The following is a 23949-nucleotide window of genomic DNA, read 5'->3' as shown; positions in this document are numbered from 1 at the left end:
AGGAATTCTGAATGTTCATTGCCTCCGCTGTGGCAAACACAGGATGCTAATCATCAAGGCTGTCAAACAGATACTAGCTTAATGGTCTTAGGGGTAATCATATCACTTACCTATAGCATACATCATGCACTGCATTACACAGAGAAGGTATTACATATTGGAAGTCTGGTACCTGGCCATCAAACCTAGACTCTGCTGAACATTGGCAGTACTAAAGGAGGAGATGATCTGAGTCTACAATGGGAGTAGGTGGCGACACCTGTATTTGCCTTATACATGCTTAGAGAAGACCATTAGGATTCTAACGTTACAGCTTGTAAATGTTCTTTTTTCCATCAGCACTTCCTTTCATTAGTCCTGTTTTATTTTTTTCCTGCATGAACTTAGTTGTTGAGTCTCAGGTCAATTTTTCAAACAAAAATCTCTGAAAATGTGAAATGTGCATATGTCAAACACTGCACATCGACATGTAGTTTGATTCCATGGAAGAAATGTTACAGAGTACTTACCTGGAAAGACACAGTCTTATCCATAGCATGTTGTTCATCATATATCATTGTCATCCTTGCATGAAAGTGATTTAAGCCTTTGAGCTATCAAGGAACTAAGTTCTTCCCATCATAGGGATCACTACTGTTGGACCTCCTGGCCCACCTGGCTTACCTGGTGAGAGAGGTCAGAAGGGAGATCCAGGTTTACCTGGTGTTTCTATTCCGGGGCAACCAGGACTTGATGGACCACGAGGACCTCCAGGACCACCAGGTCCTCCAGGGCCACCTGCACCATCTGTTCCTCCTGGTAAGTGATGACCACACACACAGCAAGTAGAAGAGACTGAACAGCTTTGACATTCATTCTTTTATTTTCTTCCCCTCCCTCCCGCCCCTTTTTTTTTTTTTCAATTCTACCTCCAAAGATGTAGTTTATCAGCAGCTGAAGTCCATGAGCTATTCATATACATTCTCCAAGTCACTCCCATTGCAAATCAGGACATTTGTAGGGGAGCTCTAGCCTTAAGGACAATTACAGAATTTTGGAATTCAGTGGTGTGAGTTGCAGTCTGGCTTTATCCTGCCTCTTTCTACCTCAGATGAGCTCTGCTGTGACTTATCTGTGACATGCAGCTAGACTGGGCAAGAAGGTATCTTGTCAGACATGAGGGACCTTTGTGCTAACTCACACAGTAATTACAGTCCTCCAAAGCCAAGCAAATTTGGCCCAGATACACAAAAATAGTTTTTTTCCAATTTATGTTACATCCTATTTAATCCACCTATTAGAAAGTTACATTAAAATTTATGCATAAAGCAGGAGGTAACCACTTTGACACTGCCTTGACTAAATTCAGCTTTCATGATACGATCTAATCAATGCTTGGAGGGAGTGTTTCCTTCTAAGAGTTGTGATACCAGGAGAGTCAAAAGAATAATTTTTACAAGATTCCAATTTCATTTCATAGATATTCCAGTGTGTAGACCACAAAAAATTAGCTTGGGAGTGGACACTTTGGATGAAGGCTCTTAGCTCCTTTTTGGTATAAGGGAAGTAGGGATTGGGAGATGGAGTACGAGAACTGGAAAGCCGTAGTGGAGAGGAGCTAACATGATTCAGGGAGCAATAGCTGGCGTTGGCTTTTTAAGCCCCCTAACTCTGATGATACTTCATACACGTGCATTTATGATATGAGGCTGACTAGCAGAATGTAGTGTAGAGATGGAATTCTGTAGGCTGTGGAAAATAGTGGGAGATAGTTGAGGTTATGAAAGAGAACTGATTACTGTTGTGTAATATCCTGAGTGTTTCATTTTGAGTTTGGATTAGACTGGTGGGTTTTCATTATCAGTCCTCTCTCTGAATTGCCAAAATGTCTGGTCTGTGATTGTGTGGGTATATTAAAATATTTGCACAAATACTAGGAAGTACATTTTTGTACATACATTCAACGCTGCTGTTAGTCTAACACAAATTGGTCATTAAACCTCTCAATTTTCCTTAGGTGAAGGGTTATGTGAGCAGGGGCCACCAGGTCCTCCAGGAATTCCAGGACAACAAGGCTTTACAGGGGAGCGAGGCCAAAAAGGTGCAGTGGCATGGCTATCTTGTTTTTTCTCTTTTTGGTAAAACTTGTTAAACAGTATAAACCCTGTATTAAATAAGGATAAACAGTGACTCTTCCTAGGGTGAGTGCAGATATTTTCTGTTTCTGAGTAAGAAAGCTGTTTTGTTTGAGTGTAGGATAGTCCCTCATGTAGTGTTAAAGCACAGGAATCTCAAAGTGACTGAGGGTACAACCAATGCTAGGGCCTAGCATGGATCATGGTGAAATTAAAATGGAATTTCAGGTTTATGAGTATCTCCCAGGTAGACAGCAACTAAATGCTTTGTAACAGCAGTTACCAGTTCTATGTGAAAAAGTTTTACACTTCATGAAAAAAATTGACATTTTTAATGGAAAGCAACACTGAAATTAGAAATGCAAGATTCCTAATTTGAATTGGTCAATCTACAATGAGTTTGTTTGTTTGATAAGCAAAAGAAAGACATCTTTAATGTGTATCCTTGTTTCCAAAAAGACAACCTTGCAATGAGGATGCTGATATGGGTAAGTGAGAATCTTTTCCTAGCTCAACCATGGACATCCTAGATGACTTTGGGCATCTCACTTGATTGGGTACTTCTTTCAAACAGAAGTCTTTTTTTTGTCATGGAGATTATAAGGATTAATTAATTACCCTAAATTAAAGTACTTAAATAGTACATTGATGAATGTCAGAAAAGTCTTTATGTGAAGGAAATTCCTAAACTTCTTGAAACCATTCTTTCTTTGGGGGTTTTGGGGTTTGTTTTTTGTTTATTTGTTTTTTAATGAAATAAGTTCAGTCTATTGTCAAATCAATGAAACATTCCCAGTACTCTTGGACTTGCACTCTTGGAGTTTAATTAAAGTTTGGGATTTTGATATATGTGTTTTAGAGTTGTAATTGAAGGGTCAAGTACTTACTTTAGAAGAAGACTCTTTTACTAAGGAGAAAAAGTCCACAGTTTTATTTTTCATGATTGAAAGCATTTTTCCTGTTTTAATTTATTTTGCATTATCCTAAATAAATTATAATCATATCTGATATTAGTTGTCTGACTCCTAGCAACCAAAAAGCTTCAGTTTGGCTTTTATGGGGGAAGCCTTCTAATATTTAAGCAATCATATAATTACATAAAATAATAATTTTAGACATGGTATTATAGTTCAGTAGCAAGAAAACAATTGCTGTTGTGCTGAATTCTTTTAGTGTTGTCTAAGATCTGATGCTTAAGTATACTTTTTCAATGCAAATCTTTTTAGGTGATCAAGGAGACACATGCTTCAATTGCATAGGAGCTGGTGTAACTGGGCCTCCTGGGGAGAGAGGACCACCAGGACCTCCAGGTAGTCCAGGTAAGCTGAAGTCTTCACTATTCTGCTTATTATATTCCATACAGTCACTTTTGTATCCTAGTATCTGTGTATAATGTTAATGATATCTGTCTATTGTGTACAAATCCAGATGCAGTTGCCAGCTCCAGTAAATACTTGGTGCATGTCATATTTAGCACAGCTGGGGAGTGTTAGGAAGAAACAGGCTGGATATGTGTAAAAAAATCACTCATTTTTTGAAAATCTAGTCTTTCTAAAAAAAAAACATCTGATCAAAAACAGACGTCCAAGCATTCTGTGTTTTGAAGGTTTATGATCTGCTATAGATTTAACTGAAAAAGAGAAATTAACTTCTACTACTTGCTATTCCTGAAATGATAGAGGAGCTGGAAGGTGTGACATTTTTTGACACTACTGATTAAACCTAGAGTTTCAGAGTTTGTTCTGCTCAAGTAAAATCAAGCTCTCCAAAAAACCCCAACTAAATCTTGCCTGGTCTTAAAAAAGCTTAGCTACTATCTTATGCAAACAGCATGCTTGATATTTACAGCTTCTACAGTTTTATGTTTTTCTTTTATGTTTTGCTGCACTACTCAGGTTCTCCTGGTTTTCCTGGACCAAAAGGTGAAAAGGGGCTTCCTGGATTAACTGGCCTTGTAGGGCCACCAGTAAGTGGTGGTGTTATGTTCTGGTGGGAAAACAGTGTCTCATTTATCTTGCATGTTTGGTAGATCTGTACACAGCAGACATGAATTCTTGTCTAATATTTTTTTTTCCATAATTAGCTTGAATGCATAATTCTTGTATTGTGCCAAACTCAGAGAGGAAGTGAAAAACTTTTTTTTTTTCTTTTTTTTCTTCCCGTTCAGGGATTCCCAGGGTCCCCAGGTGCTCCTGGGAGACCTGGTCCTAAAGGAGACCCAGGGGATGTCCTGACTTCTCCAAGAATGAAAGGTGACAAAGGAGACCCCGGCTTCCCAGGACCTCCAGGTCTTCCGGGCATAGATGGCACTCCTGGGCGAGATGGACTGCCAGGTCTACCTGGCCCTAAGGGGGAACCTGTGAGTTACATTTTATGCTGTGTTTGGACAGATGTTTTGGGAGGTCCTGGATGTATTTGACGTAGTGCAGATCAAAGGACTGGCAACTGTGCTTTTTTCTGAACGTGACTAACACAGGAATTCTCTTCAGTAGATGTCAATCTAGTGATGATATACAGAGCTACTCTCTGAATCTGTCAGTGCCTCTAAAAATAAGCTGAGACCTCTTGGGTAGTATCAGATGGTCCCTTCTTCCATTGTCTATATTTCACATATGTAGTGTGATGAATTAAGTATACTGCCAGAGTTAGACCTTATCTTGACCATGTTAGTAAGATGTAGGCAGCTAATGGCCTTGAGAGTTAGAAGGATGGAAACTCTCAGAGTTTCAAAAAAAAGAAACAATGAAACACTTTACTCCTTTGCTAGTAAAGATATGTTCCTCTTTCCCATCCTGCTCTTCCTTTTTTCAGGGCAGTGTTGCATTCAAAGGAGAAATGGGTATTCCAGGTGATCCAGGAATACCAGGTCCTCCTGGAGACAAAGGACTTCCTGGACCTCCTGGTTTTGGTCCACAAGGTTCACCTGGTGAAAAGGGCATCCAAGGTGTTTCAGGCCGTCCCGGGCCTCCTGGGGTTCCTGGTGAGTTGTTCTCTGTGTGCTATTGAACAAAAGCTGTAAAATCAAGTTTTGTCCTTTTGCTCCAGATAGTTCTGAGAACATAATGCTGCTTTTAAAGTTTTCTCAAAGGCGTTGTAAGACCTAGTATTTGTAAGCTCCTTTGCTGAAGGTCATCACAGACTCACAAAGTGAGCAGAATTTGTGCCATGTTACTATAGGCACGTGACTCACCCTTCTGCTGTGACTTCTTGAGAAGCTTCTCTTCAGCTGACTATAGTGGAAATATATTGTAACCACCATGTGGCTTACGCTTAATAATACTGCAACTACAGCATTTTTTGAAAACAAGGGTTTGCTTTGAACAAGTCTACTTTTGTTACTTTCTTGTCAACGACACAGATCCTGATCAAGTTGTGTTGGTGTCAGCTATGGAAAGTACTATACACATGATGGTACCTAGAAGGAAGCTAGAAAAAATAACATTTCAAGAAAGCTGTCTTAACATTAAACAATGTTTCAAATCCTCTAAGTGCTATAGGGGGCTCAGGGGCAGATAGCCTATTGGGTAGTCTTGCTGGTATTTAAGCTCTTTGTAAGCTTGGGATGTGGCTAGCATCTTTCTCTGCTCAAAGGAAAACAGAGAAGAAACTCCTACTGAGTGATAAAATATTTCTACTTTTTGGGTTTAGGTCCAAAAGGTGACCCTGGCCAGACTATTACAGAACCAGGAGTTCCAGGCCCTCCTGGTCCTCCAGGAAGAAATGGTGACCCAGGTCTTCCAGGTAAAGCAGCAACTAGATATCCGGGGAATTCCAAGAGCTTTTAATTCTGACTGATTCTTGATGACTATGTTGATTTTCTTGTTTTTGCAGGAGATCCTGGTCAGCCAGGTCAGCGTGGCTTATCAGGCATCCCAGGTGCAAAGGGAGAGCCAGGTATTCCTGGCATTGGGCTTCCAGGTCCACCAGGCCCAAAAGGTATGTTTACAGCCATGTTACTGTATTGTACTGGCTGCAAGAGGAGACATAGAGGGTTGTGTCTCTTCACTTTTTCCCGGCGGGTTGATTTCTGTCTCTAGAAACCTTTAAAATATATTTGTCTTTATACATCTTCGTAATAGTTTCAGAAGCACTAGGAAAAAAATCCTGCTGAGCTGTTATTCCTCTGTTCACGGTAAACAGTAAACCAAGGACACAAAAGTAAATGGGTAAAACCCTGGGAAACAATGAATGTTGAGCTTGAATCAATAAATGATCTCCGAATGCTGCCCTAAAATATCAATGTTTCCGATGTGATCTGTGTAATTTTTGTTAAAGCACAAAGCACAGGGAGTCCCAGAGATCCTCTGTGCAAAGACTGTGTGCTCAAAAGATAATCTCAACCAAACAGGTACCCTCAAGTGTGCTTGAGGAAGCACAGAACCTGTTTTCAGATACCACTTTTCATGGGTCGAAAGCATTTCTGGAAGTGTTCTAATGGTCTCCGGTGTCCTCTATTCTGCTGCTCTGACCTCCATGTCATGTGTAGGTTTCCCAGGGACTCCAGGCCCCCCCGGAGCTCCAGGAACTCCAGGTCGCCCTGGTCTAGATGGACCTCCTGGACCACCTGGTTTCCCAGGACAGAAGGTCTGTGTTTGCTTGTCTAATATAAAACTTCACTTTCATAGAGGTTCTTCTGCATCAGTGGGAAGTTGGTGGGGAGGATTTCACCTGTTGTTGTCAGCTTTTGATGGTGGGGAAGTTCTCTACTTGAGGTTTGAGTGAGCATAGGAAAAAAAGGAAAAAAGAAACTGAACTCTAAGATGATGGGCATTTTTTTCTTTTTACTTTAACATTTTTAGGAGAGGCTGAACTTAGAAAACTTCCTTTCAAAAAATAGTTTGTTTGTTATAGGGGGATCGTGGATTTGGAGTTCCAGGACCACCTGGACCCCCAGGACCACCAGGCACAAAGGGAGTTCAAGGGCCCAAAGGTGATCCTGGCTTCCCAGGAAACCCTGGTCTCCCAGGACGGGCAGGTTTTGATGGAACTCCAGGGCCCAAAGGTATGGAGAACTCTCCCCTTTTCTGTTCCCTGTTGAACTTTTAAAAATGTAGATGTGCTGGCAGCCATATGGCAGTTAAATACAAGCAGTGCTGACTTCAGAGCAATTACTTCAGGGCCCGTTTTCCCAAATCAGACACACCTGTGTAAATGGAAGCTTGTGTTCTCAAAAGGCAAGCATGCAAGGGAGTAAATACCAACCTGTGGGTCAGTATCTGAAAGTGTATTCTTAAGACAAATCATGTTAACGTTGGGGTAAAACTTCTTCAAGAGAATAACTGTCATTTAGATGCGCTGTGCTTCAGTATGCAGAGGGTTAGCAATTCATGAATTCCTGCTGTTAATCATTGTCTGTATTGAACTGCAGAGCATGCCTGGTTTGCTGGAGAGCATCTGTTGAGTTTGATGTGGATTATGATGCAATAACATTTCTCTGTGTAGCCCTGAAATGTAAACTGCATGCATTCCACACAGAGTGAGGACAAATCACTGGTTTTCAGAAATACCCTCTGAAGTATGGTGGGTTTTTTCCCTTTGTTTGCATACAAGGATGAAATTTTGAGTACAACTTCTCTACTTCTGACAGCAAGTATCTCTGAACTGAGTTCACTGTTTAACTAAACAAGAGCATTCTTTTAGGTGAACCTGGACCAAGTGGACCACCAGGACTCCCAGGCCCACCAGGCATCCCTGGCATTGGTGGTCAAGGTCCACCTGGATCTCCAGGACCTCCAGGTCCTGTTGGCCCCCCAGGTAAAACTCGCATGAATTGTACACTTAGGTTATCTCTGGCATACACCAAGCAGGTATACAGCATGCTGAAGGCCCCACTGAACAGGTAGGCAAGGAAAGGTGGAGACTTCCTATCTATTAGCTTGGCTGCTTTGCCAGTCACGCAGGCAAAACTTGGTACATCATGTTTTTTGCTGAAATGGGAAGTGGAATTACATTCAGCCTTGCCATTTGTACAACTTGGGGAGGTGTCAAGGGTGTAAAAGCTCACTTTGGAGAAGGCTTGGAGCCTCAGCAGATAGCCTAGAAAGTGTTGTGAGCAGATAGTGACAAAATCTCTGTGAAGTTTATCACAGAACTGTTCAGGACAAGACAGAAGGGAGCACAATGTCAGTGCAGAGGGTTTGGGGATACAGAAGAGGATGGAAGCCACCTTCAGCTGCCTGTACTGCGCTGTCGTTACATTGCTTTCAAATAGGAAGATGGTTCTTAAATTCCAGAGCAGTTTTCTAGTTTACCAAAGTATGTTCCAAATTTACTGAGTGACAGGCATTTTTAAATAAATTTTACATTATTATCTCAAAAATTAATTTCTGACTTGGAAAAAAAGCAGACAAACTCAATCCCCTATACAGTGCTATTTGTCCTCCCTCTACTTACATGGTGAGTGCAAAATCATGGGAGTAATTCAGATTCAAGTTTTCCCTTATGTGGCTAGGCACTTTTATTTTTTTTCCAAGATGGAAGCTGAAGCACAATTTAACTCTGTTAATGTGGAAAGGAAGAAAGCATGAGTATTCCAAACTAGCTGGTTCATTATTTTGTAGAGGAGAAAATGTTCTCCAAGTAACGATATGATAATGTTTTAACGAAAGCCTGTTAGTAAAAAAGGCTGTACATGTTCATCTTGTCGTAACACACCTGGAAAAGAAGTTTAGCATTCCTGTTACAGAAACCTCTGAGTTCTGGGGTTCCTGATTCCCTCACACACACTTGTTTTGTGAGTCCTGATAGGTTTGAAGTAGGTTGACAAAGTAGAATCTAAAGATATTGGTAATTAGGAATACATCTCTGAAGGGAGTTTGATTGTCTTTTGTCTAAAATGACTGTGACTGATGAAGATACAAACTTGTTTCATCTCTGTGCAGAAAGGGTACATGTGCATACGTGCACATCATTCTATTCACAAAGTTTGTTTAGGGAAGTTTGTTTTCTCCTTCATTCGGTGGATGGGCTTGCTGTGCACCAACACCTGGTGTTGCAAATGTGTGGCAGTCACCACAGTGAGAACATCCTCTGTGGACTTGAGCATGCCTGCTGCTGAAACACTTCAAACCCCATCTGGTTCTTGCCATGCCTGTGTGACTGTTTACATTGCATGTCCATGAGCTACACATTTTGAATGTGTTTGTATGCCAGCACTCGGATTGGCGTTGTTCACAATGCATGCTGAAAACTTCATGGCCAACTGTGAGGCCGTCAGTCAAGATTGGTTGTTCATATTTAGATCTTTATGAACTGTGAGATTCAGCAAAGTGCTTAACTTGAAGGCAGGCATGCATTTCAGTAAGTAGGCCCATGGAGTTTGAGTTCTACTCACAGACATGAAGTGCGGGTCCTGTTTAAGTATACTTCTTCACAAGTTTCCCAGCGGCGAAAGGAATATGTGGTCGCTGCATCAGCAAGCCTTGAATGTGTCCAGTATTAAGAGCTAGGGACAGGTGTCTGGACAATGTGCACAGAAGTTCCCTGAGCTAGCAGGTGGGTCCTCTGCCTGGTTTACAGTGTTTACTATACTGTCCTGAACCTATGGTTGCACCTGAGGCTGAGCTGAAACAGAAGGCAACACAAGTGTGTATTTGGGGGTGTGTATGTGTGTGCAATATATTAGTATGTGTCTGAATGTTTCATCCAACGCATGTTCTTTTGTCTTCCTGTAACATCTCTTCTGGTGCTAGCCAGAATTTGATTTCATGTGATCACTGATTTATTCTGCAAAATACCAGTTTTGACAAATGTGCAATTATTACTAGCATTTGTGGATTTGAAATGCTTACAGTTTCGCTCTTCATGTCTGTACTGACTAATCACTGGCTACTAACAGCGTGGTGACTCTGAAATCCAGTGCATGGTTGAAGGTCCCACTTGAGAAGTCCTTGTGATTTCCCTTGGCACTTCTCTTTCTCTGTTTTGTGCAGAATGCCTTACCTTCCTGTCTCCCATCCCTTCTTTGTTTTACTAGGCTGTTTTGATTCTCTTCCTTTATGCAACATTAGGGTAAAGTTTCTGGGGCTCTGTTTTTCACATAATTTGGAAAATTCTTTAAAGGATTTCCTTGTTCAGAATTCCATTTCTCTGCACCACCACTTCTTCAAATAGTTTGCAGTTATTCTTTTTTTTGAGTATGTAACAAATCACTTTAGAATTTATTGTCGTCTCTATTGTGATATGGCTACATTTTTGAGAACCAGAAATTCAATTTGAAAGAATTTATATTTGAAAAAGTATCTTTATCATTCTAGATATGGAGTTTGTCCTATTACTGGGTTAAATATCATTTTCTTACTAATTTTTTTGCCACCTGCTTGTGGAGACCCCTTAAACAGAGCATGGTGCAGTCCCTATCCATCCTCTGGTACTGTTTTTCTCTGCAAAGTAAGCAGTTTCAGGCACACGACACCATAGTTTAATGCAGTGATAAGCTGCTGCCAGAGGGCAATATGCTTATCATTAAATAAGTGGAAATCTATAGCCTATGCTGTCAAGAAAACTTAATCTGCCTTTTTAGTGTGCAAAGAACACATCATGACATCACTCCTAAACTTGTTCCTGTAGTCAGAAGTGGGGGTCACCATTACAGAGTTATAATACCGCCTTGTAGTAATTTATGAGGTTTTGGCATGGTGTTGTCATAATCTCAGTAGACTGTGCTAGGGTATGTAACGTGCAATATACAATTTCTGTAGGTGTAGCAATGTAAATTTGCATAATAGAACTAAAAGAATGGGGAGAAATTGTTTTGAGGGTTTTTGTGTTATAAAGAAGCAGTATCTTTTGAAAATCCCTATTCAAGGGGGATGTACCAGAACGTGATGCAGATCAACAAGAAGTAGGTTGGTAGGGTGTATTCTCATGTTCAGGAGGTGTCCAAGCCAGTCTCTACTAATGACAGTTTTGTATAAGAAACAGTTCAGAAAAACCTTGTTCCCCAGTTGCGAAGAGAATACTCAACAAGGAGAGAGGGGGAAATAATATATTTTTTAAAAAAATGTACCATCAGTATTTGAAAATATCTCACAGAGTTTCTTGTTTCTGCATAAAGTGGTGGCTGCACTTTGAAAAAGACCTCAGGTTTCCTTGCAGTCTGGCTTCCCTTAACTGCATTAATGTTGTATTCTTTGTACTTGGATGTGGTTTTGGTAACTTCAGGGTAGATTTTTTTTTCTTTGTCCTAATTGTGTGTGCTTTATTTTGTTTCCTAACTTAATGCCTGTTACAACTCCTTACTGCTACCTGTCTCAACTTCCTGATGAGCTCTAACTCGTTGGCTTTTGAACCTCAGGTTCCCCAGGTACTGTGGTTTCTTTACCAAAGCCTTTTCTTAACTTCAGATTTAAGATTAATCCTTTTTTGACAGCTACATTTCCAGAGTGAGCATCCTCACTGATACAGTGCACTGGAGGGAAGCAAGCTGTCTGCTTGCTTCAGCAGTGCCTCGAGCTCAATATCATTAGCATTAAACAATCTTAAGTGTATTTTGACAATTCACATTTTTCATTCGACAAAATGTAATGCAATGCAGAATTTTCTTATCCTTCAAAAATATTCAGCTGATGTTATATTGTTATACTTGTAAGAATCTCAATGATAAAATACGAATCAGTCTAATCAATCTTGGCTTTTTGTTTTATTAATCAAACTTAAATGATTGTTGAAGAGAGTTGTTGTTTTCCTTTTGAGATTATTTTTTTAATTGCATTCGTTACAACTTGGTACAATTTTAGTAATGCTTCTCTTCAGGAGAATATGGCTTTTTAACACCTGGAAGCCATTCAAACATAAACAGCTTTAGAAGAATTGTAGGGTTTTCATATGTGCTAGGAATGGACTGCAGATAAAACTTAGCTATTCCTACAGTACGACACCCAGAGACACATAAATCTCAGCCTTGCCTTACTTTTTGCTAAAAGATTTTGTCTTTAACAACATTGTCTAGGGTTGCAGGGCATTCCAGGGGAGAAAGGGGATCCAGGTCCTCCAGGCTTCGACGTTCCTGGTCCCCCAGGTGACCAAGGAGCCCCAGGATATCCAGGACCCCCTGGTCTCCCAGGGCCTCAGGGTTCACCTGGACCACCTGGCCGGGATGGCGTACCTGGATTTCCAGGTAAGTTCAATTTTTTACCTGTGGACAAAGACCAAAGTGTGGTTACAGGTGGATACTCTTTCTCTTGCACATGCTAGCTTAATGAGCTTCAGTGTTTATCCTAGCTATTTAAAATTGGGTACATGTAACCATTACATCCAATACTTTTTGAAAAAAAATTGTAACAAAATCTGTTTTGTTAAAAACCTTGTCACCTCTCCACTCTTCCCTGTAACTTGATTCAAATATTTTCTGTGTTACTTTCAAACATTGATTTGATCATCATTGCTAGTACACTTTTCTGATTTGTTTTGTGATTGATTTTTTCTAGTCACTGCTGCAGTTTAGAAAGAGAATTTGTTTAAAGGAAATAGTTACAAATGCTATCAAGTGTATCCAACACATAGTTTTAAATATTACTTTCCTTATTCTGTGTGTTAGACTATTCATTTAGTATATCTGTTTTGCCCTCTGAAATATAAATCTCAAAAGTGAATATTAAGAATCTCTGTCTTTGGATAGAGGGGGTGATAGAAAAGATCCTAGAAGTAGTGTATTCCTATATTGTCTTTTTGGCTTTCAACAAATTCAGGTTTGCTTTCAAACAAGTATTTGTGTTTCAAACCGGGGAACTGAATTTATTGGAGCTATAAATATGCTTTCTACCATAACGAACAGTGCATTGCAAATTGTCTTCCCAGGACTTAACTGTGGAAAATTTGCCACAATTTTCAAGTGTCATTTCATCTGATTTAGACCTATACAAGAACTGAGTGCTTGCAGACCCCTTAAAACAGGCTTTGTATGCGAGTGCTTGTTAGTAAATACCATGGAGATGCAGGGAAGTAAAAGTTAGGTACTGACAGGTTTTGAGTTTTTACTCAGAATGACAATGGTGATTCAATGCATTTAGGTGCCAAAGGTGAGATGGGCGTCATGGGAACTCCTGGTCCTCCAGGGCCTCCAGGAACTCCTGGAAGAAATGGCCTGCCTGGCTTGAAAGGTAATATTTGTTTTATCCACCCCTTAAGAGAATGCAGAATGCTGTTTTCAATGTCCTGTGTGGAAAGAGGCTTTGTAATACTAACATCTAGATCTTCATTACCAGAATCTGCTTAGGTTATCTTCTTTTGACAGTGCTGTGATGTTCAGAATTGCTTTGCAATTTTAAGCCATAGCATTCAGTCACTCTTTTTTTAATTGATGTCATGAAATGTTAACGATATTTAAAAAACTACCTTTGGACTGATAGCATTTGAAGCAGGGCAATATTTCCAGAGTATGTTGTAAAGTCTGCTTTAGGTAGCAGAAAGAAGAATATCAGTAGCTTTGGGTTATGGAGTCATCCCAAATCAGCTCTATAGGTATCACAGAGAAACTATTCTATCTACATTTTCCCAACCCCCTTGTTGGAGATGAAATTTGAAAGAGTTTGGCAGAAGAAAAACTCACTCACCTCTGCAGAGCAAGGAAGCTGTGAATCCAAAGCTGCTTTAGCTGTTGCAACTCCTTTGTGCTAGTGGCACGGTGTGGTGGGGCTCCAGGAGCTCTCTCGGTGTGGGTCTTACACATATCTGCGTTTTCTGACCTGGGCTGGCCAGAGCTGACAGACTGCAGACTGCAGCCATCCCTATGCAGTCCATTCACACGGCTTTGTTCCAGGGCATAAGAAGCTGTGGAGAATCTTGCATTAACTGAATGATCATTTAGAGAATTCCACCTTCATCAGTAAACCATGGACTCCCTGTGTAAGAAAAATCATTACAAATATTTTAGCTTACGTTAAGGACTCTATTTTTCCCCTTTTGTTGTCTGTAACTACTGTAGGTAATAATGGATTACCTGGTCCGCCAGGGCCTCCTGGACCAGTAGGACAGAAAGGCATCAAAGGTGAAGCAGGCCTGCCAGGTCCACCTGGAAAACTTGATCCGAAACAGCTAGGAGCTAAAGGAGAAAAAGGCGAGCCAGGTGTTCCAGGTACAGAACTTTGCATGTGGGTCTGAGAAGGCGGTTTGTCCTCTACAGATAGCAGTGACCTGTAACTGAATCCACTGCAGTTCATTTTTTCTTACAGAAAAAAACTCAGAACGTAAAGGTGGCTTAAGGTTCTCTTATTTTAGGCGCTTTTTTTAAGTGGTTCTATGGCTAAGTTACTCTGTATGGTTGGTTTGCAGTGTCCTTGCTCATTGACTGTTACTATTATTTGGCATATGGCAGTATTGTAATAGCACTAAGGTGCTTTCAGCAGGATTACGATTCAATCTTCTAGGTGTTACTCCTAAACATGATGCGAGATAGTTGCCATGGCTGCTCTGCTGGCTGCATTCCTGCTGTCTTGAAGGCCCTTGGGCCTTTGCCTTGTAGGATGGAATTGCACAAGTCATCTGCTCATGCATCACCTCCAGATTCTCCCTTTTGGGTACCTCTGTAAGCTTACCTTCTCCTGAGTTAAATGTCATTTCTGTATGTTTCTACTTGGCAAGATGGTAGCCTGGAAGGTTTTCTCAATTCATTCAAGTCTCTTCTCTCTCTTTTGCTTCACCCTCCTCCCCCAGACAACCAGAACCAAGGGTTCTGATGTCTCCTTTGAACTCTTAATTTAGTCTGGAGAAGAGTAAAAATATTCTGCGCTAGAGAGAACCATCATGCCTTTCTCTAATATTGGCCCAGCCATTATTGTGCTAATTTATCTATTGTATTAGTTTCTGTGAAGCCTAGATAGGATCCTAAGGCATTTGTCTTGTTTTTTTTTTTTTTTTTTTTTACCTTTTTCTTTTCTTCTCTCTGTTAAGTAAAAGCTGTAGAGGGCAGATTCAACTATGCCTGCAGGGCGGCACAAAGATATTGTATGGGATGATAAGCACATACAATTTGTAAAAATCTGCTAAAATACCTTCATTACTTTTTATAGTAATCAGTCCCAAAATGTTTCTGGCATAGCTATGTAATTAAACATGTATATAAATAATCTGGATGAATACAGAGAGGTTAGCATGGAGCCTGATCATGTGTAAAGGCAATCCCTTCTGAATGAAGTATAGTAGCATTGGTCATAAAGTTATATTTTCCTCTACTTACTCATATTGTTCCTGTTCTGTAGTTATTTTAAACTTTCCAGAAGTAATATTTTCTGTTCTATGATACTTCTTTTTGCCGAACTAGGTGGAATTACATTTACTGAAGAAAAATCCCTATTTGGATTTTTATTCACCTATAGCTACAGCTGATCTCTTAAGGTAAACAAAAACATACAGTAATAGTAGTAACAGTAATAATAATAAAAGGTATCTTTTTGCTTTGAGGTATTCCTGGTTTATCAGGACAGAAGGGTTATCAAGGTCTCCCAGGTGACCCAGGCCCACCAGGACTTAGTGGCCCACCAGGTGTGCCAGGATTGCCAGGTAAGTAAACAAGGCCTCACACAGTTTTGATGTATAAACATTTACCTGTGTTTTTATCACATGGGATTGGGATGTTAATCCAGGTATATCTAAGCAAAGCCTAGGGATTCACACTTAAAGCTGCAGCACAGTTTTGGGACATTTAAAATTATTATCCAAACAACATGCTTTGAGCTCTTTCCTTCTAACAGACCCAAAAGCAGTTTTAAGCTGATCCCTTGAAGATTAGGATAGCTTTTAGGATGACCGGAAAAATGGGGCTTGAGCAAGCAATATGACTGCAGGATTGGCCAACAGGACTTGTCGGTTTTGTATGTTTATTTCTTATATTGTTAGTCATTATACTCATACTTCGCAAATGGCTAAATGAATGTGTTGCAGGGGCTGTCTGGATGTCACATCTTTGCTTTAAAGAATTGCAAGAATCAAGAAAACTAACTATTTTTGCACTGCATCTTCCTACAGCTGTAACAATTTATCTGAAATCTCGAATCATTGCTCACTATGTCTAATGTACTTCTTGCTCTAAATACCTTGTTGGGCTTGGGAAATTTTTTTAACTATTTAGGACCCAAACTAATTTGAGCATTGTAGGTCGCATTTAATTTCATAATAGAAGTTACTGGATACCTGTGGCAGATAAGAAAGATATCATGTGTTCATTCTGCAGAACAACTTGTGAGAGACCAAGCCATAGCAGTACTAAATTGTTTCAGATGGTTACTAAATCATGGACTGAGACTGGACCCATTTCATTAGACTAATCTTCAAAACAAAGAAGTTGCCCTGATCAAATCTTGGCGTGGAACAAACTGAAGAGGTTTAATATTTCACTGCAAATAGATGGGAAAAAGCATGTAGGAGCAGTATGAGGCCTTTGTAAATAGACAACAAGCTTATTCATATAAGAATGCATGAATATCAGAAACTTTTAACTATTGCAATTAATTAACTAAAACCACAACTTTCGTAGGTATCAAGGGAGATATGGGGCTTCCTGGGCAGCCAGGACCAACAGGACCTCCAGGGTTAAAAGGTACCATGGGAGAGATGGGCCTACCAGGTTAGTTTCTGTGCTTGTATTTTACTTCATTTTGGCTGGTGTTTTCCTTTTATGTAGTATAAAGATGGATCTGCTTGTGTGCAGTATCTAATAATGTATTTAAACAGCAGTGCAGATGAGGAATACATAAAGCCCTACATACATATTTGATGAAATAGTACAATGTCTTAATTGCAAATATCCATTAAAACAGAACATGCAAATAGCAAATATCTTGTAAATATGTATTATTTTAAAGTGCTTACAGATGTAGAAGCAGAATCATCTACATTTTTTAACTTTCATACTTTTTGCGTTTCTCAGATTCCAATCTGAAAGTTCAGGAAAAAAAGATTATTCTGTAAACCCACCTGTCAGAAGACAGATATCAGACACAAGCAAAAGGGGAAGGAGAAAGTGAATTCCGTTATTTAGAAAGACTGCTGAACAAAAGTTCCAGTTTCTGAAGATTCTAATATTAAATTGTGCCTAGATATTACAATGAGATATTTGGATTTGTGTAAACTAAGGATAAAAAAGGAAAGTTTAGAAGTGTCATGCAAAAAGTCATGAGAGTTTTTAAGATAATTGTTTTTGTTTGTTTTTAAAAATAAAAACACATTAGGTACTCAAAGCCAGCCAGTCCATTTGTTAGTCCTTTCTAGTTCACTTGCTGTAATTGAAGTGATTTCTTTAAGCCACTGCAGAGCTTTTATTTATATTTTTAAAACTTGTATTTTATCTTTTGGACAGGTCCCCCAGGGATTAAAGGCAGCCAAGGAACAGCAGGACATCCAGGGCAACCTGGGCCTACAGGATTTCCTGGACTGAAAGGGGAGAAAGGTGACCCTGGTCTTTCAAGCATCGGTATTCCTGGTCTCCCTGGACCAAAGGTATATTTCCAAAATTCTTGAATAGAAAAATCCATAAGGAAATTAGATTCTGTATTGATTTTTTTTTAAACTATAACTTAATATATATTATGTATAACTGTAAATATCTATATAAATATACAAATAACAAGCAGGGTTGACTGTGGTTTGTTCTTTTCAGGTGGGAGTAAAAATTTCTAATTGTAAAGATGAAAATATTTATATATAATTTAATCTGGTTAAAGAAGATTGTTTACCAGACCTTTCAAATAGGGTTCAGTTAATGACCTACTCTGCCCTGTGACACCCACTAATGTTTTGGTAGTTGGTAGGGTTTTACACAATTAATATCATTGTTCCCATGTCTAATTATGTAGTTAATTATAAAAAATTAACACAAAATGCATTTAAGAGTAAATTACTAATGACACATCATGATTACTGCTGCTTAAAATTGTTAAATCTATATAAAACATTTGCACTAACGTTTGCCTACCTTATCCTTTGCCACCCACAAAAAAGTGACAAAAAATCCTACAAGTCTGGCTGCCTTCACTGATGCCTTACAAACAATGCCAAGCAGTAGTTAATTTAGCAAAAACATTGCATTGTTAAAGCTCCACAGGTTTCTTTCTTTCTTCTGTGTTATCATGGGGTAAAAATCTGTCTCTTCTGAAAGAAGAGAACCTTTTTTCTGTAATGTAGGCCAGTTCTGAGGAAAAGCTATGATACTCTAGAAAAAGTTGTAGAGGAAAACTGTTAATAGCTTTACAGTTGTTATTTCCAATTAATTTTCTCTGTGAGATGGTTAACATTAACTGGATATAAGAAGTGCACACAATATAATGGTGACATTTTTGTGGTGGTAAGACTGAGAACATACAAGAAGGGTTTACCCATCTTACAAGGACTGGGCGCTTATTTCTGCTTAATGTTTTCTAGGGTGATCTTGGTTTGCCTGGGTACCCAGGTAGTCCAGGCAGTAAAGGTATTGCTGGAAATCCTGGTTTGCCTGGATTTCCAGGCAGCCCAGGTGCGAAAGGAGAACCAGGCCTTCCTGGATTCCCAGGTAATTCTGAAGAGGATTTTTTTATTTTCTCTTTTCTTATATTGGTATATACATCTAAACACAGTAGGTAATTGCTGGAGGACTGCAGCTTCTTCCAAAGTTTCTAGCAATGTGCTGCTTCTAAGCTTTGTGCTGTTGGAATTGTCACTGCAAGAGTAAGTGTGTGAATGCATCACTTAAGAGTGCCTTCTGAAATTATTCATCTGCTCTGAGGGTATGTAGCACTTGTGATAGCTAATGCTCTCCACTCCCCACAGCAGTCAGACTCTCACCTTTTCTGACCCACAGGATACCTGTGTTTGGCTCCATACTTTTCCTTCATGAATTGATAAAGAAGTGCCATCGGGAAAACTAGGCTTTTTTTAATAGTATTTATTGTCTAAAAATACATTCTAAAGAGAAATCTTTTTCTGAAATATAATGAAATTAGGTTTTGCACTCTCCTTTAAAAAATATTGATAGGGATTGTTTATGGGTATGTGTGTATATATATATATACATTCTCAAGAAACAAGGCTTTTATCTATGCTGCATTTGCAGCAATAAAGGCTGTTCTACAAGCGTGCTTGAGCTGCTTTAATGTAGGAAGTTAGAGAATTTGTAACAGTGTAGTCATGGCAGCAGGAAGCTTAGGAGAGAACAAAACCTGGCCAGGAACCTGACAGATTTCAACCTCTGCTTCGTATCATGCCTGAAGGACTGTGAGCAGGCAAAATGGTGTATGGAGACACTACTTTGATCAGGCTCAGCTACTGTTTGGAGCAGACATACTGTAACGGATTGATTGTTCTTCCTACCTCCCACTGAGCTCATGCTGTAGGGGTGAGAATCCAGTGTAAATTCTAAGACCATTGTTATTAAGATCCTTTTTCAGGAAAAGAGAAGAGAAATGGGGAAGGGCTATCCAACCACAGTTCATAACGCTTTCAGCTTGTTGGCAAGCAGAAACACCTCTCTCTGAAACGGTCATTTGCTAGTAGAGTGCCAGACTCACTGTGTCCCTGGCCGCAGGCACTCAGCAGCTAAGGCGACAGAGGCTGGAGAGTAGCAGTAAGGACAGTTGTGCTAGTATGTTTTGTTTCTGTACGTTCTTTGCTTTATAAGTCATCTCCTTGATCAGCTGTAAATCTGCAAAATGTGCATAAATACAGTATCTTGATACACTTATCTCATTTGTTACTCAGGACATCTCAGATTATAGCATTTCAAGATCTGCTGAAAAGCCAGTTTTGTGTTTAATTTGATTAAAATGCCCGTACTTTACAGGAACACCCGGAATTCCAGGACCGAAAGGTATCGAGGGGCCTCCAGGTAATCCTGGCCTGCCTGGACCACCTGGGCCAGTAGGTAAGCATGAACAGTGCAGCAAAGGTCAGCTGCTTCTGTGAAAAACATAACACATCAAGCCGCTTCCTTGCTTATCTTTTTAACATCATGAAGATGCATCTGTACGTATATGTATGCTCAAACACCATGGCACACACTTAGTTCACTGAAATTAAACAGAAGAGAACAAAGTTTTAACTTCACGACTTGTGCCTGCTGTCATAGTCATATCATTAGCTATTGAAATAAGAAGTTAACTGTTTCAGTATTGACCAGATTTTTTTTAATATATATAGATATAATATGTTAAGTACTCCAGTGGTCTAACCTGCTTTTGTAAGAGCAAAATTCTAATTCATCCTAAAGGGAAGAATTATATTCTTTTTGCAAACACTAACTGCTTAAAAGTTCACAGGCTTAAAAGCCTTTTCTACATTGTCAAAGGGGAGAGAGAGAAAGGTTTTGGTTTCAAGATTACACCCTTGTGAATTTGTTATTACATTGTCACACCTTCAGATTTAGATGGTGGGGAGGGCAGGGGGGAGATTGCTTCATTTCTTTATTGCGGGTTAGGCACTATTGTGCTAACGTGTTCTATCCCTCTTTTAGGTGAAACTGGTCGTCCTGGCCCTCCTGGTCCTTCAGGGGAGAAGGGACAGCCTGGTCGAGATGGTATCCCTGGACCAGCTGGTCAGAAGGGTGAACCAGGTTAGGTATCCTTCCTGTTTTCTCCTCTTCACTCGGTACTGTGATGTCCTGCTTTGTCTAGTCTGTTTTTCCTATAACTGCCCATACGCCTTCAAAGCTGCTGCTGTGGTTCCCAGTTGCTGAAGGGTTCACAAAGGGTGCTGTCAAGCTGCTAATGAAGCACAGGACAAGAATTCAGTCAGCTCTTAGATTTTTACTATCCAACTTCAACACCAGCCCCTGTTCCTGTATTCCATGTTAGCTCTATTGCTTCAACTCAGTTACAGAATGGATAAACAGTTAATGTCTGCCTTAAAGATAAACTCCCAACCAAAAATGCAAATGTATGCACTCCCAAAATCTGAAAGAGCATCTTGTGAACGGATGAAAATACTTATGAAAGTTACAGATGCATTTTGTAGTAAAACCTCTAGGTTTGGTGTAGACTGGTAGTGAATGAGAATCCTGGTAGTCTCAAGGAATCAGAGATCTAGATGAACTGCACTTTCATCATTCTCAGCCTCATATTCCTGTTTGTGGAGACTTGAAAGCTAAATGTTCATTATTAACTGAATCTGTTTCTTTTCAGGTCTACCAGGTTTTGGGCGCCCAGGACCTCCAGGACTCCCAGGATTGTCAGGTGAAGTTTCTCTGTTCTTTGTTAAAAAGGTTGAGTGTAAATTATTCCTTAACACCAAAAAAAGAAGGGCATGTTGTATGTTCTGCAACAAATGAATGCCATAGCAACAACTAGAATAACAGATTATTTTTTTTCTCAGCAGACTGTTTTCAATTAACCACAGTAATAAAAACACTCATTACTGACTACCAAATTTTGTAAATTAGCAGTTATGCAGACAGAATAAATCCGCACAGGATTATAGTCTGCATTGTGCAGAACTTCGTAAATAAACTCAGTAAATAAAGCATTCATACAACTGATGACAAATGAAGCCGCTTTGAAAGTATAGCTGCTTGCTATATTTTCAAAAGCAACTTCACAACCTAAGTTATATTACTTTCCAGTAGCCTTAAAGCTCCTAAATTCCTCAAGCTTGTTTGAAAATTTTGCAAGTATGTCTTAACTTTTAGCAGTGACTCAAAAAAATGAAGTCTTAATATTGACAGATCTCTTCACAGAAACCGTTGCCTGTAGGCTTACAAACTCAGAGGATGTTTATGAATTGCAGTATCACTGAGTAGTAAAGTGAGTCTTAGTAAGGCCTTTTAATATGTCGGAACCTATAGCACTTCCTCCTGCAAGAATTATTAGCCCTGACTCTTTTCTGAATAGTAGACCAATTTTATACGGTCTCAGTGCACAAATGAGGTGAGTTGTGGTCAGACTTGTACTTTCTGAGAGAGAGAGGAATGGCTCTGCAAATGGATCGTTGGACTCCTTTGTATACCAATTTGTAACAGTATTCCTAAATGGCTCTTTGGTTTTACAGGGCAGAAAGGAGAACTGGGGTTACCTGGCCCGCCAGGGCCCCCTGGACTTCCAGGTCTGAAGGGAGAACCAGGTTTCCAGGGATTCCCTGGTCTACAGGGTCCACCAGGTCCACCAGGATTACCAGGGCCACCTCTGGAAGGTCCTAAAGGTAGCCCTGGCCCACCAGGTGTTCCAGGAAGGCCAGGTAAGAGTGTGATCCATATCTATCAACATCTGCCAGTACTTTCATATTTTGCTGGTAGGTTATCAGCCTTTACACTTCCTCCATTTATTTGGATGGATAAGTTTAAGCCTCATGGCGTAGGTCTTAATGTTTGTGGGCAACCAGAGGATTTTGTTGCCAAAAGTAACAGCATCTAAAAATAAAACAGCCTCAGTTTCTATTAATTTCTGATACCTGGCAGCAAAAATCTAATGCGTTGATAAACGGGAGATTCTCCGCATGCTGTCACAGTAATCATCTAGCGAGCACGATATCGACTTTTGAACATCTGATACCTTTGCAGTATTGTCACGTGATCAGCAAACGTCATTGCGCACAAAAACCCAAAAGTAACAAACCCCATCATTTTAAGAGTCATGAAAATCAAATTCACGCTAGCATCACAGCATGATCAAATTGGATAGCTGCCTCTTCATCTTCATGTCACGTAACAAAAGTCATTGCTCCATTGTGTCATGTGGCTTCCATGGACTCAGTGCACCATCATGCCGTGTTCATCTTTCCATTCCATGTTTACATTTTGTTCCTGCACCAACTAATTCTGGGAATGAAAAAATCAGTATTCTGAGTTAACATTGCTGAGCAACTCCCTGGCATGTGTTAGAATTTGATTTGTGTCATCGAATGTTTATTTGCATTTAGGTACCGCTCTTGAAAAATCTAACTTTAATGAACCTGTTACAGCTCTGGCTCAAGCTTTTTGCTGTATCTTGAGTCCAGAAGCACTTTGCCACCAGTAAGACTCATCTCCCTTAAAATGCTTGATATTATCCTTAGAGGAAACTACTTTAAACCAAGCTATTGATTGATTACAGTTTTTTTCTTTGCATATTGATGGAGAAGTAATATTTTTATTTCTTGCCTTCAAACTGTGAGCTCAGATTTTTCTGTTACTCAAAGATTTGTTTGGGGGAAGTTAGTTTTGAATTCGTACATTTGTAAAATAGCTGCTACAGATATATTGTTTATTTTGGGGTGTCAAGGGAGAGTTTAGTTTTGCAGTACACACTTGGAAAGATTTAAGGTTCACTTTTTCCTCATGCTTGTTTCTGATATAGGAGGAGGCATCCCACTGGAAAGTGTTTTTTTAGGATGGCATTGGATCAAAATATTTTCACTAGAACTAGAATTGAGTAATATTTTATTATTCTCAATGGCAGTATGAGCTTTTCTTTTGTGCAGAGTAGGCTATGAACTCATCTGTTCTAGCTGTGCCTTTTAAAAGTGAGTCATTACAAACAACATTTGATTTTAATTTATAACACCTTAAAACTGGGGTGGTGTTTGCCAGTATAATGAGGTTTTCTTTTATTCCTAGCAAAAATACTTGACTTGCGTGGTATCCTAATCCTGCTTTTTATGTGCCTGCTGTGGAAAACCCCTGTGGGTTAATAATTCACAGCCAGTCACAATGTCTTTCTGGTTTCCTATGTGGGTAGCGGGAGGAGGAGGGCATGCCTTCCCCCTTTCTCCTTGAGGCACTTACTCCCTGCTGTGCCCCAGGGGCAATAACCAGTCAGTAAAGCAACCCTGCCACCAGTTGGTAGTCCTGATTTGCTTTCCGCTTTCTGTGTGGCCTTGTTGTTCACTGGCAGGTGGGAGTACGGGACAAGTAATCCCAGCTCTGCTCACAGTTGTTACAAGTTGCAGCTGGGGCAAGTGGGAG

General features: G+C 39.8%; 1 protein-coding gene across 1 annotated transcript in view; it reads left to right on the top strand.

Annotated features, from left to right (window-relative positions):
* COL4A5 (collagen type IV alpha 5 chain) overlaps positions 1-23949 on the top strand; it is an 86171-nt gene that overhangs the window by 50119 nt on the left and 12103 nt on the right. Inside the window, exons 20-41 of the mRNA XM_055727499.1 lie at positions 625-798; positions 1997-2080; positions 3341-3433; positions 4010-4080; positions 4282-4473; positions 4926-5094; positions 5763-5855; positions 5946-6050; positions 6601-6698; positions 6966-7116; positions 7755-7868; positions 12064-12231; positions 13124-13213; positions 14038-14187; positions 15513-15611; positions 16585-16674; positions 17407-17546; positions 18468-18594; positions 19861-19941; positions 20530-20628; positions 21197-21247; positions 22059-22244. Of these exons, the coding sequence (XP_055583474.1) occupies positions 625-798; positions 1997-2080; positions 3341-3433; positions 4010-4080; positions 4282-4473; positions 4926-5094; positions 5763-5855; positions 5946-6050; positions 6601-6698; positions 6966-7116; positions 7755-7868; positions 12064-12231; positions 13124-13213; positions 14038-14187; positions 15513-15611; positions 16585-16674; positions 17407-17546; positions 18468-18594; positions 19861-19941; positions 20530-20628; positions 21197-21247; positions 22059-22244 (2625 nt within the window). The remainder of the gene's footprint in view (positions 1-624; positions 799-1996; positions 2081-3340; positions 3434-4009; positions 4081-4281; positions 4474-4925; positions 5095-5762; positions 5856-5945; positions 6051-6600; positions 6699-6965; positions 7117-7754; positions 7869-12063; positions 12232-13123; positions 13214-14037; positions 14188-15512; positions 15612-16584; positions 16675-17406; positions 17547-18467; positions 18595-19860; positions 19942-20529; positions 20629-21196; positions 21248-22058; positions 22245-23949) is intronic.

Source organism: Falco cherrug, chromosome 15, assembly GCF_023634085.1.
Source record: "Falco cherrug isolate bFalChe1 chromosome 15, bFalChe1.pri, whole genome shotgun sequence".
NCBI lineage: Eukaryota > Metazoa > Chordata > Aves > Falconiformes > Falconidae > Falco > Falco cherrug.
The sequence above is the reverse complement of the archived record's forward strand: the minus strand, read 5'-3'. Positions and strand labels throughout refer to the sequence as shown.